The following is a 17231-nucleotide window of genomic DNA, read 5'->3' on the forward strand; positions in this document are numbered from 1 at the left end:
CCCCCCCCCCCCCCCCCCCCCCCCCGGGAACCCAGAGCCCTTACCTGTGGTAAATGGGTCCTTTGAAGGTAGGGTCATACTTCTGTGGTGTTCCTGAAAATCAGCAAGATTGAGCAGGGTGACCAAGAAGGGGCTGCGAGATCCCCCCCCCCCAGAAGCCCCTAGGGGTATCTCTGGCCCAGAGAAGAGTGAAGTCCAGAGACCCAGCGGATTTCCTGCTTCACCCCACCTCCAGGCGGCCACACCCCAGCCCCCAGTGCGGGCAGGCCAAGCAGGGGGAGCAGGCGCTGATGGAGAACAGCCCCGAGTTATCACCTGACGGCCACCCACTGGGGAGGGGGCAGGACTGGGGGCCACCCACTGAGGAAGGGGCTGGACTGGGGACGGAGAGCCGGGGAGGGAGGGGAGGGTCCAAGGTGGGATCTGGAGAAGGTTCCTGCAGGAGTACAGGGGAGGGGGCTTACGAAGACAGGCCCTTCAGTGGACGGGGTCTGGAAGGAGCTCTGAGAGGCAGCTCCGGAAGAGGACTCGGGTGAGGGGCTACCCGCAGAGACCCTCACTTCTGCTCCCCACTCTTGCTCCCGGCCGGGTCTTCCCGCTGCGCCCTCCGAGTGGCCAGGCCCGGGTGCGGGAGGGGGGCGCTGCCTACCGTGCTTCCCGTAGTAGTGCTGCCGTTCGCCCCCCATCCCCGCGGGCGCCCTGCCCCGGCGGCCGTCCGCCTGCTCCAAGCCCCCTCGGTCCCGGGTCTGCAAGAGCGGGCGTCCCGTGGGAGGGACGGACGGACCGACGGGCGGCGGCTCCTCCCAGCCCGGAGCCAGGCGGGGCGGCCCAAACCGGTCTGACCGGACCTAGCTGCGCTGCAGCCTCGGGACGGACTGGCCCACGGACGGAGGGAGGGAGGGACGGAGGGGGCCGGGCGGGGCGGCAGCTGCTCCCGCCACTCACCCGGCGCCCGATTTAGCCCTCTCCGCCCCCCCTCCTGCCCAGCCCCCACCCGGGGAACTCTGGCTTCACCCCGCGGCCCCGGCGCTCCCCCTACGTCCCAACCAGGCGACGCCGCCTACCGCACGTCTCAGCCCGTGAAGGGCGCCTCACGTTGCCCCATTCTCCAGGTATGGAAACTGAGGCGCAGACGGGTAACTCTAGATAGAGGCGCCGCAAAACAGGCAGATGGCTGAACCCCAACTCCCGAATATAGAGTATCTGCGCTGAAAACTTTCAGGCCAGTGGACGCGTTTTATTTCAGTCTGCATTTTTTTTTTTTTTTAATGAAATGCCAACAGAGAAACATTGGGAGACTCCCTACAAAAACCCACATCGCTAGTCTCTTGAAGGCTGGCAAAGTGGGCCTGGCAGCCCACATGCCCCATCCTTGCCTGGCACTGCCCTTCATGACCCCCAAGGCTAGACACCTGAGCTCACCATCCCTTCACACATCCCAGTTGTGAATCCTGGAGCCACTGTTTTGTAGAGCAAGTATTTATTGAGCACCTACTGGGTGCTGGCCCAGGGCCGCGCACTAAGTACGGTGGCAAATGAGAGACCCAATGTTGTGGGTCTGTTCTTGTGAACCTGACACCCTAACTGCATGGCCCTAGATTCAAATGCTCCTTCGGCCCTATCCAAGCCAGAGGACAATTCAGCTACTGTCTTGCCTGCCCTGAGCCCCCTCAACTGTGAAATGGGGCTGAAGTGTCAAACCAAAACTGGTCAAAGACCAATCACAGGATAACAGGAGGTATACAGTTGGCATGGCAATTTATGGCTGGCATGGATATACTGTAGTCAGTGCAGGGGTGTTTAACTGATGTGGGGGTATAGGTATGGAGGGACCACCAGTATGGGGCACAGCTGGTGTGGAGGCATACAGCCAACAAAGAGGTATACAGTTGCCATGGAGGTGTTTAATCAGTACACAGCGGGGGGGGGGGTATATAGCTGGTGCAAGGTATACAGTCAGCAAAGAGTTATATAGCCAGTGTGAGGGTATACAATCAGCATGGGGTACACGGTCAGCTGGTTATACCCCCTTACTGTGTTCCCCCACACCAACCATCCACTCCCCAAGCCAACTGTACGCTCCCTCAATCATGCGCCTGTTCTCACTGCACCCCCCCCCCAAAACTCTTTGAGGCCAGCTGTATACTTCACAGTGCAGTTGATTACACAGTTGGTGCCGTGGCATAGTCAGCAGGAATATATATTCAGTGTGAGGCATATAGTCAGCAATGGGGTTCTATAGTATGGGCACATACAGTTGGTGCTCAATAAGTGTAGCTGCTACCTCAAAGTCAAGCATTCCCTGACAGGGCTCTGGTCACTAACTCAGCTTGTTGCTAGAGGAATGCGCCTCCCCCGAGGGGCCTCCAGCTGTGGGAGCCCCGCCTGACCCCGTGGCCCACAGGCTTTAGCAAACAGGGGAGGTTCAAGGCTCCAAGCCATGCCCTTGGGTGACCAGTTCTGCCAAAGAAACCCTGTGGTTCCCGTGGTCTCTGCCAACCCAAAGGCTGGCTGGTCCCACCCACCCAGTCCAAGCAGTGGACAAAAAAAGCGGCACAGGCTGCGGCCTCTTCCCAGCTACACTAGGTCCCTTGGGGACACTCCTGCAGACTCAGGACTTCAGCCACCAGCTCCCCCCGACAATCCCCCAAAACATTGGTCCCCTGGGCTGTATACCCCTGTGACACCTGGAGGTCTCATGGGCGTCTCACACTCAGCACAGCCACATGCAAGCCCCTGATGGTCCCCAAACTGCCCTGACTCAGGAAAGGCAGCTTTGTCTTCCCAAGCGCTCAGACCAGAAACCTGGGGTGCCTAGCTTTACTTCACACCAGCTCCGCCTTCGGAATCTATCAAGAATCCAAGCACTTCTCACCCCCACGCTTGTCACACAGCTGTGGTTTCCTGCCTGGACCAGTGCAGGCAGCTCCACCCTGCTCTCCCAGCTCCCACCCTCCCACTCCCCTCACTGTCCTTTCCCTCCGTAGCAGCCAGAGAAGTCTGTGAACACCTCGGCCCAGAAACTTCCATGGTTCCCGCCTCCCTCAGAGGAAAAACCCAACTCCTCACCATGACCTATAGGGCCCCATTCGCTCTGCCAGGTCCCCTCCCTCACTCCCCTTCACTTGCTTGTTTCAGCTTCACTGGCATCATTAACTAAACCACAAACTCACCAGGCATGGTCTTACCTCAGGACCTTTGCACTGGCTGTTCCCTCTACCCAGAAATCTCTTCCCAGAGATGTCCATGTCGCTCCACTTCATTCAGGGCTCTGTTCAATCATCCCCTCCTCAGAGAGGCTTTCTCTGACCATCCTATCCAAAACAGCATCCCTTTCCCCTCACCCCATCGCACTATTTTATTTTGTTTTTTTATCAGCACCTGACACATCACACATTTATGTATTGCTTGTTTATCATCTGCCCCCTTGCCTGTTTGCAGCACAAGGGCAGGGGTTTATGTATGTTCTCTTCTCAACTGTTTCCAGGGCCCAAAATAGCACCTGGCACTCAGTGTTTGTTGAATGAATAACCACAGTACATAAACCATTTATAGAGAGCTAAGACTGGGGGCACCTGGGTGGCTCAGTCAGTTAAGTGTCCAACTCTTGATTTCAACTCAGGCTATGATCTCAGAGTCCTGAGATCGGGCCCCTGTGGGCTCTGCACAGCTTGGAGTCTGCTTGGGATTCTCTCTCCCTCTGCTCCCCCCTTCCCCCAGCCCTTGTGCCCAGCTTGAGTGTGTGTGCACGCTCTCTCTCTCTCTCACATAAATACATAATATCTTAAAAAAAAAAAAAAAAGATAGCTAAGACTGAAAGTAAAAACATAGCTTAGAGTTTTCCAGGTGCATGTATTTAAAAAATTAATTTGTGAATTTTATATATAAAGAACTTAATACATGATAAATGTGGAATTTTCAGCGGGTGGGGAAAGGATACATCAATCCATCAGTAGCCTTGATTCCATTAAGAAGGGAAAAAGCTAACTTCACCCCAACACAGAGCAAAATAAATTCCACATGCATTAATCATGCAAAATAGATAAAAACTCAAAACTATTACAGGTATGAAGGGAAAACTCAGGAACATATTTCCACCATGCGATAGGAGGTGAAACCGGTGAGGGTGGAGAAGAGATAAGGGAGCACGGGTTAGTTTCTTGTGTCCCCTGAACGGCAGCCAGACTGGCAGAGGGGAAGCAACCCTATAAGAATGGCTGGTGCCCGGGGCGCCTGGGTAGGTCAGTCGGTTAAGCGTCTGCCTTTGGCTCAGGTCATGATCCCAGGGTCCCGGGATCAAGCCCCCTGTCCAGCTCTGCCTCAGCAGGGAGTCTGCTTCTCCCTCTCCCTCTGCTCCTCCCCTCGACTCATGCCCAAGCTCCTTCTCTTGCGCTCTCTCTCTCACTCTTAAATAAATAAAATCTTTAAAAAAAGAAAAAGTGGCTGTTGCTGACGGAGGAGTATTTTTCAGGGTCTACCTCTGTCCTCATTATACTGGAGGTCCTATCATCAACCCATTTTACAGTGGAGGAAACCAAGGCTCAGGGAGGAGAAGTGGCTTGCCCAGCCACCTAGCAACAAGTAGAGGGTCTGATGGGTGAGTGGGAGCCACTGAGAGTCTTTGAGCAGGAGCATGGGGAGGGGAAGACGCATAGAGAGGTTTCAGCTCTCAGGGAAATCGGTGGCTGTGGATGGGACAGTGGGGCCATGACCTCACTGTGTGAACCTGAGCTGTCCCTCTGTAAGGTGGAACTAAAGGTACAGGGTAGCGCCTGCCGGAGGCTTGGTACTGGTATTGGTATCTCTCAAGAAATACTGCTCGGATCCAGACCCGCAGGATGAGAACTTGCCCAGTCTCTGCAGGAACACGGCAAGCTAGTAACAGTACAGATGCCCCGACGCCTCCGTGGCACTGCCCTTTACCACGTGCCAGGCACCTTTCCAGAACATCACATGGTTTCTTCCTTACAGCAGCTTAAGAGAGATGGGTCCTGTCCCTACCTCCATTGGAAGGACACAGACACGGGGGCCCCCAGCGAGTCGTGTGCCCGTGGTGAGCAGCAGAGCTGGGGCTACCCAGTTCATGAGTTAGCCTGGGCATGAGCTGCCCGGGGCTTCCGTAACAAATGCCCACCCACTTGGCGGCTTCAAACAACACTATCTTGGGGTGCCTGGATCGCTCAGTCGGTTAAGGTCCGACTCTTGGTTTCGGCTCCGATCATGGTCTCAGGGTCCTGAGATGGAGTCCCACGTCAGGCTCTGTGCTCAGCGGGGAGTCTGCTTGAGATTCTCCCCCCTTCCACTCATGCTCTCTCTCTCTCTCTCTCTCTCTCTCTCTCTCAAATAAATAAATGTTTTTAAAAAAACCACACAAACTTATTATCTTATGGTTCTAGAGGTCAGACATCCAAAGTGCATCTCGCTAGGCTAAAATCAAGGTGCTGGCAGGACTGTGTTCCTTCTGTGGGTTTTTGGAGAGAAAGCTTCCTTACCTGTTCTGGCTTCTAGAGGCTGCCTGCACACCCGTATTCCTTGGCTTGTGGCCCCTTCCTCCCCCCTCAAAGCCAGCACGCCCATCCAGCCCACGTCCACGGACCCTGCCACGTCTCCTTCTCTCACTCCCTATTGCCTCCCTCTTCCCTTTATACGGGCCCTTGTTCTTGGATCCACCTGGATAATCCAGGATAATCTCCCCATCATAAGATCCTACATTTAATCTCATCTGCAAATTGCCTTTTATCCTGTAAGGTAACACAGTCACAGGTTCCAGGAGTTAGGACGTGGACATCTTTGGGGGAAGGGGACCTTATTCTGCCTATCACCCTGGGTAACCATGTAGACCAGGGGTTGACAAATGGTCATGGGGGCGGGGGAGGTAGAAGGAATCCACCCACGGTCTCTTTTCAGATGACCCAGAACTAAGAATGGTCTTTACATTTTTAAAGGGCTGGAAAAGCATCAAAAGAGAAAGACTTGTTTGTCATGTGAAAATTACATGAAATTCAAATGTCAGCGGCCATAAGTCAATTTTTCTTGGTACACAGCCATGCTGGTTCCTTTTCACATTGTTTGTGGCCACAGCAGCAGAGCTGGGTAGCCAGAGAGCCCGTACGTGGCCTGCAGAGCGGAAAATGTTTACTCTCTGGCCCTCTGCAGAAACAGCTTGCCGCCCCCTGGTCTCGAGGCCATGAACCAAGTGTTGAGCCCGATTCTGTGCCAACAGGTTTCACATGCTCTCTTTGTTTTGTGTGTGTGTGTTTAAGATTCTATTTATTTGTCACAGAGCAAGAGAGCGAGCGCACAAGCAGGGCGAGAGGCAGGCAGAGGGAGAAGCAGGCTCCCCGCTGAGCAAGGAGCCCAACGTGGGGCTCGATCCCAGGACCCTGAAATCATGACCTGAGCTGCAGGCAGACGTTTAACCCACCGAGCCACCCAGGCGCCCCCACACACTCTCTCTGTAACAGCCAGGAGTGGTATTATTGCCTGCAAAAGGGCTGGGGAGGTGGACACGCCCTTTCCCTCTCCAAGCTGCCATTTTCCTGTCTGGAGAGTGGGATTAATACTTTCATTTGCTTCGTGGGTGTTGTCAGGACTCAATGCTCAAAAAGCACTTAGCACAGGTCTGGGGTTCAATAAACACTAACCAGGGGCGTGGTCCCATTTGACAGAGAGGGCAAAATGAGGCCACGTGCTCAGACCGCAGAGATGGTGAGGGATGGAGCTCTGTGAATCAAACCAAGGCCCCTCTGACTCCAACCCAGGCCTCTTCTTTGGCAGATACTGAGGGAGGCAGAACTCAAGATGGAACAGTGAGGGGAGAAGGTGCAGGAAAGCCAGGCCAATAGATGAGGCTGGGTGGGGGAGGCAGACTTGGGTCCTGGCCTTGCTGGCCACAAAGGCCGTCCCAGCTGGTGCAGTGGGTGTAGAAGATACGGAAACCGATCCAGGCCGCTCAGTCGCAATGCTGGGGCCAGGGCGTCAAGTGCCACCCAGCCCCCATTGCCTCCAGATATTGGCCAAGTGCCCAAGGCCCACAGCAGCCCAGGGCCTCACCCATGCAGCCAGGCTGGCTCACCCCTGCTTCCCGGAAGTCTGTGCCTGGGGAATGGGGATCCCAGCCACCCGCATGAGTCCTTCGACGAAGAGTTTGGGGGTGGGAAATAGCTTCCGGGTAGGAAAGCCGAGAGTGACTTTCCTGGTCACAATCCTAAGAGCAAAAGACAGAGCACCTACTATGTGCTGCGGACCAAACCAGACATTTATTTCTAGAAGCTCATGTCATCCTCACGAGGCTCTGAGAGTAGAGGGCACAATACAGAAACCACGGCACAGGGATGCTTCAAGACTTGCCCCAAATCACATAGCCAGTAGGAGCTGGGATTTGAACTAGACTCCTGACAACCATGCCCTTGAACTCTATGCTCCATGACGAACCCCCATTCATTAGGCATTTACCATGGACCAAGCTCTTGGCTTAGTGCTGTACCTGCATCAGTTCACCGAACCCAGGAGGCAGCCCCCAGAAAGAGCCAATACTGTTGTTAACCCCATTTTATGGATGGAGGAACCGAGGCTCGGGTATATGAAAGGTTCAGGGACACAAAAGGTACAGGTGGTACAGGGCGAGGAAGAATGCAGCTGGACTGGAGGAGAGGCGATGCTGGGTTCTAGAACCTGGCTGAGAGTCAGAACTCCGCGGTAAGCTTTTCTGTAGATGTGCTTATTTACTTAGCACCTTGATACCAGGTGATTCATGCCTCTGGATAAGTGCTATCACCTCTGGCCTGGTCTCCTGGCTTCTGCCATTGCACCTCATAGAGGCCAGAGGGCGCCTGTGAGCACCTGAGTCAGGCCAGTTCCCTCCTCTGCTCAGAACTCTCAATGGCTCCCATCTCTCTCCCAGCGAACACCCAAGTCCACAGGCCATGCCCTCTGCCTGAAACATTCTACATGGCTCCCTCCCTCCTGCCTCTGGTCACCTTAGGATGGTGTTAAAATTTTCAACTCTGCCTCCAGGCCCTACAGATGACTCCCACCCCTCTTTCCTGCATTATTTTTTTTTTTCCTGAGCCCTTCTCTGCCATTCTAAGAATGTCCCTCATTTATCTTCATACCTTGTCTGTTTCCCTCTCCAGAATATCTCCGGGGTCTAGAAACAACCTGGCCCACGGTGCCCGCACAATAACTGTGTGAAGGGAGTTATGAACGGACTCCTTTATATTAGGTAAACTCTATGCTTATTAGGGTTAAAAAAACTTCAACCAGAAAAAGCCTGCAAACTAAGAAAAAATCACTCTCCCTCTCACCCTTGGCCCAGAGCCCAACTTCCTCTCCCTGGTTTCCCTTTCCTCCTTCCAGACCTAGTCTAAGCATACCTTCATAAGCAAACTTGTAGCTGTTTATGGCCCCACACCCTGTTTTGTTACACACACTGTTCCCAACTTTGCTATTTCACATACTAGCATAATGGGTCCTTGTTTCCCATCGAGGAGGTTCCGTAGACCTACTTCAACTTTTTTACAAGGCAACATAGTATCCTACTCTGGGAACAGTACCTTTTTTTCCATTAAACCAGCCTAAGGAACTTTTAAAAATACTGTCCGGACGCCACACACACACAGAAATGAAGAGGCTGAGCTCGTTCAAGAGACTTCGTGGTCGTGTTACCTCTGGGATGAGGACAGCTGGCCAAAGGTATGTAAAGGGCTCCTTTACTTAGAAGGCTAAAATATTCCGTGTGGTTAAGGGCTTATTTTTTAATTTTCAGCACCCCCTGCCCCCATAGAGAGAATATACTAGTTTTATTACATAAGAGATTAAAATCCTATGTAAAACAACTCTCCCAGGGCACCTGGGTGGCTCAGTCGGTGAAGCCCCTGCCTTCGGCTCAGGTCACGATCCCAGGGTCCTGGGCTCAAACCCCACATCGGGCTCCCTGCTCAGTGGGGAGTCTGCTTCTCCCTTCCCCTCTGCCTCTGCTTGTGCTCGCTTGCTCTCTATCAAATAAATAAAATCTTTTTAAAAATTAAAATTAATAAATAAAAACAACTCTCCCTCTGGGGATTGACTGGGGAGGAACAGAGAACTTTCTGGGGGTAATGGGAAGGTCCTTACTTAAGCTCTGCAAATGTTATTCTGCTAAAGGCCACATATGTAAGATTTTAAGCTTTGTGGTTCACATATCATCTCAGTCACATATTCCTTCTAATTTTTTTTAACAACAATTTATAAACAATGGAGCCATTCTTCGTCTATTGGCTTTACAAAAACAGGCCACAGCACAACAATGTGAATATACTTAACACTATTTTTTTTAAGTAGGCTCCGCCCAGCATGGAACCCTGCACAGGGCTTGAACTCAGGTAACCCTGAGATCAGGATCTGAGCTGCAGTCAAGAGTCAGATGCTTAACCCACTGAGCCACCCAGGCGCCCCTATACTTAAAACACTATTGAGGGGCGCCTGGGTGGCACAGCGGTTAAGCGTCTGCCTTCGGCTCAGGGCGTGATCCTGGCGTTATGGGATCGAGCCCCACATCAGGCTCCTCCACTGTGAGCCTGCTTCTTCCTCTCCCACTCCCCCTGCTTGTGTTCCCTTTCTCGCTGGCTGTCTGTATCTCTGTCGAATAAATAAATAAAAATAAATAAAACACTATTGAAACGTACAAGGAAAAATGATTAAGATGGTACATTTTATGTGATGTTTTTTACCACAAAAAAAATAAATAAAAATAAACTAAAATAATAATACTAGATTAGCCCCTCCCTGGGCATGAGGGGTTTCTGGGGTGCTGGTAATATTTTTGTTCCCCCTGATCTGGGTGCTGATTCCATGCGTGTATTCACCTTGTGAAAACTTCTGGAGCCTCATACATTTAGGATGTTTCCTTTTACGTATGACTTGTCTGCTTCAATAAAAAGTTGAAAATATTCCCCTTGATTGGTTACATGTAAGATCGATTCAACGTAAGACAGTCCATCCATAAGTGCACTATTTTATGTAACTGTGAGAAAACAGTGAGGAAGCTTTCCAGGCACTGACATGAGTAATATCTCCAAGACATATTAAACAAAGAAAGCAACGAAAAAACAAAACAGAAAAACAGAGCAAGATGTGAAACAGCTTTTCATTCATAAGTGTTTGTTGAATACCTGCGAGGTGCCAGGCACCGCAGATATACCTTCAGACACACAGACATACAATCCTGCCTGGAATTAGCACGCTAGAGATTTGCTGATATTTTTGTAAAAGGAAAAAAAAAGCAACCACTAGGTAAAGAAAATGTATATAATTTCCTGTGAAGTTCTAAGGCCTGGACTCCATTTGGAAGCAAGCACAAGATGCTGGAACAGTGATACGTGCCAAGAAGGGTGTGTCATGCTGGGAGAGGGAGCAAGAGGGAGACTTTTCATGATAAAGCTACACTGTCTTTGTATCCTTTGTATTTTGAAGCACGTGAATGCTTTTGAAGCACCAACTTTTGGAAAAACAAGCAAGCAAACAACAACAGCAACAGAAACCCAACTTCCAATTAATAAGTAAATATCCCCTCCCAACAATATTTTTTTAAAAATCAGATGCCAGATCCCCATGGCCACCTGAATTGGACTCTCTAGCAAATGGGGCCAGGGAATCTGCTTTGTAAACAAGCACCTCCCCCCCCCCATCGAGTCTATTGTGTTGGGTTCTAGAATCTTTTTCCATGATCATGCCTAGGGTGGGTGGGAAGGATGGCAGTACCCATTGCTGTCACCCATAGGGGCCAGGAGCCATTTCTCTGCTTTGCTCAGTGCTGCCACCTGCTCTAGATATGCTGTGTGCTGAGGAGGGAGCTTCCTGCCCTGCCCAGGCCCCAAGTCTATGCCTAGACAGGGAGTGCTGCTTTTCCATCAGCGCATGGAAAATTCACGTCCCCAGTATGAGGGGGCCCCAGAGGCCTCTTGAGCAGGTACAGCCTACCAGCCACTGTGCAAAATGCTGCCCACAGTAAGTGTGGTCTGCCCAGCCCTGCAGACAAGGATCCAGAGTCTCAGAGAGGTCACCAACTCTCCCATGGCCACACAGCTCGTAAGTGTCAGAACTTTTGATTGAGCCTCGGTCTGTCTGAGGTCACCCCCTAAATTCATGGCAACTGATAGATGGAAAGGCATTGGGACACAAGGGATATGTGAGCGACTCTTGCAACACCATTCCCAAAGGAAAGCTCCTCATTATCTGGCAGGGACTTAGGGGCGCAGCCTGAAGGCCTCAGGATTTTGGTTCTGATGAGAACAGACTATTTACAAACTAAGTGAAACCTGCCCCCCCCCACACACACACTTCAAGGAGTCAAGCCAGGTGGCCCCTCTAGAGGAGGTGATGGCCTGGTGGTAAGACCTAGCCGAAGTCTCCACCTCAGGCTTCCTTGTGCCTTAGAGAACCATAATTAAGTAGCCGTGTGGTTTGTTTGCTGTTCCTTCTGCCCAGAACACACTTCTCCCAGATCTTCCAGTGGCCACTGGCTCCAACTCCAGCCCATGGTCACCTAAAATAAACCCAGATGATTCTCCCACACACATGCTGTCCTGTTTTCTGCTCCACAACACTTACAACCACCTAAAATCATCCGTTTATTCAAGGGTTTTTCAGCTTCGTTCACTGCTGTGTTCTCAGTGTCCAGACCCCGCCTGTGAGACGCTCAATAAACACTTGTTGATGGGATGGGCTTCCGGCACCCAGCGCAACCTCTGCTGGGCACTGAGGTCCCCTGAGGAGTGTGGGTCTGGCAGGGCCTGGGAGGGTTTGCTCAGGCCCATCCATGGCTGGCTCCCTTTGGCCAAATTCAAGGCTTGGTGAATCACATCATTGTGCACTCTGCCTGCCATTCCTGCCCCCCCCCCGCCCCCCGCCGCCCTGCCTTACAGAGACCCAAGATCCCTCAGGTGCTGCCTGCAGGGCCAGGCCAGGACTCCAGGTTGAGATTCCCAGATCAGAGACAGCCAGCCACGCCCAAGGGATGCAGCACCCACACGTGCGGGATCTGAGGCTTGAACCAAACCAAAGGCAAAATGCCCCTCAGAGGCTGGGCCGGCAGCTCCAAGCAGGGACAGGAGTGGCTGGGCGGGGGCCAGGTCCCAGTGTTTCCCTCTGGGCTGGGCTGGGCAGGGAGGGTCCCAGCCTCCCCCATCTGTCTCTCTGCAACCTGCGGAGGAGACAGTCCCTGGTGGAGGCAGCCGGGAGGGAGGCACATCTCTAGTCAGCTTGTTTTTCTTGATTATTTTTGAGCGGTTTCCTGCGCCCTCCCCAAAGCTTTCTGTCTCACAGTTTCCAGGAAGTTCCTATCACACAAGGAGGGGCAGCGGGGCCCCTTTGCCCCAGGGGAGTGCTACGTGGGACATGTGCCCAGCTCAGCCCTGGGACCCAAAATGGAGAAGAGAAAGGAGAAACTGAGGATGATGCCACTCCCCTCCGTGGGAACCCAGGGAAGGAAGTCACTGGAGGGCGTGGGTAGGGAGGAGCCTCATCTTGGCCCCAACCCCTGGGCCCGGAGGCGAAGGCCACCCGCAGAGGTTGGCGGGGAGGGGGGTCCGCGTCGCAGGGACCTCGTGAAACGGTAGCGGGCACCCCCAGTCCCTTGCACACGGCCAGGAAAGTTGCTCAATGGTTTCCTGCTTCTTTACTGCCCCCTCAGCGAGGGCGCCCTTCTTTCCGTCCTTCCAGGCCGCTGGCAAGAACTGATGGGCTTCCAACCCCCTCAGCATTCGGTCTGCCCAGGCTTGCCTTAGTTTCCCCATCTCGCCAGAAGCCCGGGACGGCTACTTCTCGGGGGATGTGGGCAGGAGAAAGAAGTGGACTAAGGCAACCAGAACTGGAGGGGGATTGGGGGAAGTCGGGCCCTATCCCTTTTCCGAGCCCCGGTCGACAAGCCTCCCCTCCCCCGCCTGGCATCTGAGCCGCCCAGATAACGGGACCTCCCCGGGCGGAGCATGCGCCGTGCCTCCCGGCCCATCAGCCGGAGGGGGTGCGGGGGCTCCCGGGAGAGGCGACACGAGACGACCCGGCGGGAGCAGGGGGGCGTGAGCTCGGCGCAGAGCGGAATGCTGGGCCGGGCAGCAGGAGAGGGCCCCCAGCTGCAGCTCGGGTGTTTATGATCTCGGACGTACCCTTCCCCCAAGGCCCCCCAACCCAGAGAGGCGACAGCGGGCCAGAGGCGGCTCCTACCGTAGGCTCCGTCCTTCCGCTCGTCCTCCATGGCCGCGTCGGGCGGGGAGGGGAGTCCGAGCCGGAGCGACCCCAGCCCGCGCGGGCGGGAGGCTCCGCGGGCTGCAGCGCCCCGCCCCGGGCCCGGCCCCGCCCCGCCCGCCTGGCCAGCCCCGCACGCTGCCTCCAATGGGAGCCCGCAGCAGGCGGGGGCGGGACGCGGGGCGGGGCCGGACTCGGGAGAGGGTGGGGCCCCAACCTTTGTTTCCCGTCTGGGCTCAAGGGAGACTCTCCCGGTGTGTTTGGTGGGCTAGGAGCAGTTGTCACCCGTTCATTTATCTACCCACCCGTTCACTCATCAAATAGATATTGAGCGCTGGCTGTGCGCCAGTGAACAGACCCAAAAATGCCATTTTTCATTCATCAGATCGGCAAGAATTTTAAGTCCGATAACAACCAGCGGGGTGAGCACATGCTGTGGGTCAAAATGTTATCTGGCAATAAAACAAAAAAAAGATAAATACAAAAAAAAAAAAATAAAAAAAAATAAAAAAAAAATGTTATCTGGCAGAAAAGATTAAATCCGACCGTGTTTGGCCTGTGCGATTCATCTCTGCCCTTGACCCTGGAGAAGCCATCGTAGGTGTCTGTGCCTGAGAACTACCCGTCAAAGGTTACTACCTGCTGCCTTGATAGTTACTGTAAAAAAAAAAAAAAAAAAAAAAAAATGGGGGAGGCTTCCATGTCCACCAACAAAGGAGTGCAAGCAACATGATGAGAGGGAGGGAATACCATGCAGCGAATAAAAAGAATGAGGTCATCAAGGAAATGCAAATTAAAATTCAATGATATACCACCCCACACTCATCAGAGGAGCTAAAACTAAATGGTACCAAGTATTAGGTGAGGATCTGGAGTAAATGGGACTCTCCCACACTGCTGGTGGGAATGCAAAATGACACCACCACTTAGGAAAAGGTCTCTTAGGGATGCCTGGGTGGCTCAGTTGGTTAAGCATCTGCCTTCAGCTCAGGTCATGATCCCAGGGTCCTCGGATCAAGTTCACATGGGGTTCCCTGTTCAACAGGGAGCCTGCTTCTCCCTCTGCCTGCAGCTCCCCTTGCTTGTGTTCTCTCTCTGACAAATAAATAAACAAAACATTTTTTTTTAAAAAGGGAAAATGGTCTCTTAGTTTCTTATAAAGTTAGACAAATGCCTACCATGTGACCCAACCATTCTACTCCTAGGTATTTACCCAAGAAAAACAAAACCATAAAACAAACGAAGGAAAGAAAGAGAGAGAGAGAGAGAGAGAAAGAAGGAAAGAAAGAAAGAAAGAAAGAAAGAAGAAAGAAAGAAAGAAAGAAAGAAAGAAAGAAAGAAAGAAAGGAAGAAAGAAAGGCAAAATCTTCTATACAAATGTTCATAGCAACTTTATCACAGCTTTGGGGCATCTGGGTGGCTCAGTCAGTCAAGCGTCTGCCTTCCGCTGGGGCCGTGATCTCAGGGTCCTGGGATAGAGCCCCGCATCGGGCTCCTTGCCCAGTGGGGAGCCTGCTTCTCTCTCTTACTCTCTTCTGTGTGCCCGCTCTCTCTCTCCTAAATAAATAAATAAAATCTTTAAACAAAACAAACACTTTATCACAGCTTTATTCATAAAGGCCAAAAATTGGAAGCAACCCAGATGTCCGGAAATGGGTGACTGTCTCAGCACACCATGGTCCATCCATACCATAAAATAGTCCTCGGCAATAAAAAGACATCAACTATTAAGTGTAATAACACTGATGAGTCTCAAAAAAAATTATTATACTGAGGGACAGAGGCCAGGCACTTTTGAATGAAGTTTTTCGGACAGGCATAGCTAATCAACCCACGGGAACTGGGAACTGAACGTGGATCAGTGGTTGCCTTTGTGGTAGGGCCTCTGGGGCAGCTTCCGGGAGGGACAGGAAGCAAGACTGTGGTTACACAGGTGGGTTGAGTTTGTGGCAATCACTTGACTTCAGCCCTTTCTTAACATGCTTCATTTTAAAAATGGAAAAATTGTAAATAGGAAAGAAGGGGGTGGCCCTGCAGGTTATAACAAGAGTGAATGTTTATAGGGAGCTTACTCAACATCAGACGAGGGATTACGTGCTTTGCATTCAATCTTTATAATCATCTTCCAGTTGGGGAAAGTGATACAAAGAGGTTAAGCCATTTCTTAAGTGCTTCCTATTAAATTCTTGCAACCATTTTCCAGTTGGAGAAAATGACACAGAGAGGGTAAGTAATTTCCCTACAGTCACCCAGGTAGTGAGTGTGGGGCTATACGAGGATTTGAACTCTTGGAGCCTGACTTCACAACCCACAGAAACTCCATAACCCTGCCAGAGTAGCCCGGGTAGATTTCCAGGTCCCAGTGGTGAGTAAAAATAGCAAGTTGAAAAATAGCAAGTTGTATTTAGTTGGTTAGTTGTGTATGGTATGAGGAAAAGAGAGAAATCCGACATCACACATGCACACACACACATCTGCGTGTAACTTAATAGAAGAAAAAGATCTGAACATGCCAATTGTTGTCAGAAAGACCAGGATGGAGGGGGTGGGGGGCAAAGGGGCCTGTTTTCTGATCTACAATGTTCTCTCTTTCCTTCTCTCTCTTTTTAAAATATTTTATTTTATTTTTTTAATATTTTATTTATTTGGAGAGAGAAAGCACAAGCAGGGGGAGCGGCAGGCAGAGGGAGAAGCAGGCTCCCCGCTGAGCAGGGAGCTGGAGGCAGGACTCGATTCCAGGACCCTGGGATCATGATCTGAGCAGAAAGCAAGACTCAACCCACAGAGCCACCCAGGTGCCCTTAAATCTTTTTTTTTTTCCAGTAGAGTTTTAATTACCTACATGAGTATTTTCTCCTATTAGAGAGAGAGAGAGAGAGAGAGACATGCCAATACAACATTGTCAACGATACCTCAATTTAAAAAATAATGAAATTAAAATATATTTTAAAAATCTATTTAATCAGGCCAGTCACAAAAGGATAAATGCTAAATGCTGTCCAATTCCACTCACATGAACTCCCTAGAGGAGTCAAATTCATGGAGACAGAAAATAGATGGTGGGCACCAGGGGCTGGGGAGGGGGGGGCGGTTAATGGCCCAGAGTTTCAGTTTTGCGAGATGAAAGAAGTTCTGGAGAGGGATGGTGGTGACGGTTGCACAATGCCGTGAACGTGCTTCATGGCCCCTGGACTGTACACTTGAAGTGGATAAAATGGCAAAGTTTATGTTAGATAAAGTTTTTTTAAAAAAATAGATTTTTAAAAACAGGGCGCAACACAGCGGGGACAGGGGAGCATGGGACAGTTGGGAGAGCCCAGAGGAGGAACGTGACCTAGGCATGGATTGAGAGATCAGAGAAGGGTTCCTGAAGAGACCTTATTGCTGCTTGAGAAAAAGGGCTAAGAAAGCAGAAAGGAGCAGGCGTTGAGCGCTGTGCCGTTAGGTGCTGGAGGAAAGAGAGAAAGAGAGAGAGGAACTGAAATTAAGGAAGTCAGTGTGTCTGGGGCAGGGGTTCAAGCGGTGGGTCGTGAGAGAGGTCAGCTCAGGTTGTTTCTCACTGTATTGGCCCCAGCAGCTCCAGGGCAGTGGGAGCCATGGGGAATATGAGAGTGAGGGAGCTTGGAGTTTCAGACCGCTCCCTTTAGTAATGTGGAGAAGGGACTGCAGAGGGTGCCTAGAGGCGGAGTCCCAGAGGCGAGACTGGGGCAGGCTCCAGGCATCTAGGAGGAACTGGGGCAAGGCCACAGCCCCTGGGGACAGGGGACGTTGCAGCTGAGGCGGGCTGTTGGGCACACAGAGCTGCTCTGTTCTCTGACCCCACTGGAGCTTTTGGGTTCATGCATTTTTCAGCCAAACAGACCTTGAGTTTCAGATTCCAGGGCTCTCGGCCCTGGCTTTTGGGTTCTATTTACTGCCTGAAAAACATCTCAGGGACCCAGGAGAAGGGCCCTTGAGAGGTTCAGTAATGATGGGCTGGGGCAAGGGTCTGACAGCATCTGCAATCCTCC

The 17231-nt window shown here is 51.9% G+C and overlaps 1 protein-coding gene across 2 annotated transcripts in view; it reads right to left on the reverse strand.

Annotated features, from left to right (window-relative positions):
* The window catches only part of SLC44A2 (solute carrier family 44 member 2), a 29586-nt gene extending 16252 nt beyond the window's left edge, over positions 1 to 13334 (reverse strand). The window contains exons 1-2 of one of the 2 annotated variants that reach the window (XM_040629339.1): positions 13201 to 13334; positions 45 to 93 (exon numbers count right to left, since the gene is read on the reverse strand). In XM_040629339.1, coding sequence (XP_040485273.1) covers positions 45 to 93; positions 13201 to 13231 — 80 coding nt within the window. In that variant the 5' untranslated portion in view covers positions 13232 to 13334. The remainder of the gene's footprint in view (positions 1 to 44; positions 94 to 13200) is intronic. The other variant, XM_040629340.1, reaches the window with a different exon arrangement.
* Positions 13335 to 17231: the final 3897 nt, after the last annotated feature.

Source organism: Ursus maritimus, unplaced genomic scaffold (assembly GCF_017311325.1).
Source record: "Ursus maritimus isolate PB19 unplaced genomic scaffold, ASM1731132v1 scaffold_14, whole genome shotgun sequence".
Lineage (NCBI taxonomy): Eukaryota > Metazoa > Chordata > Mammalia > Carnivora > Ursidae > Ursus > Ursus maritimus.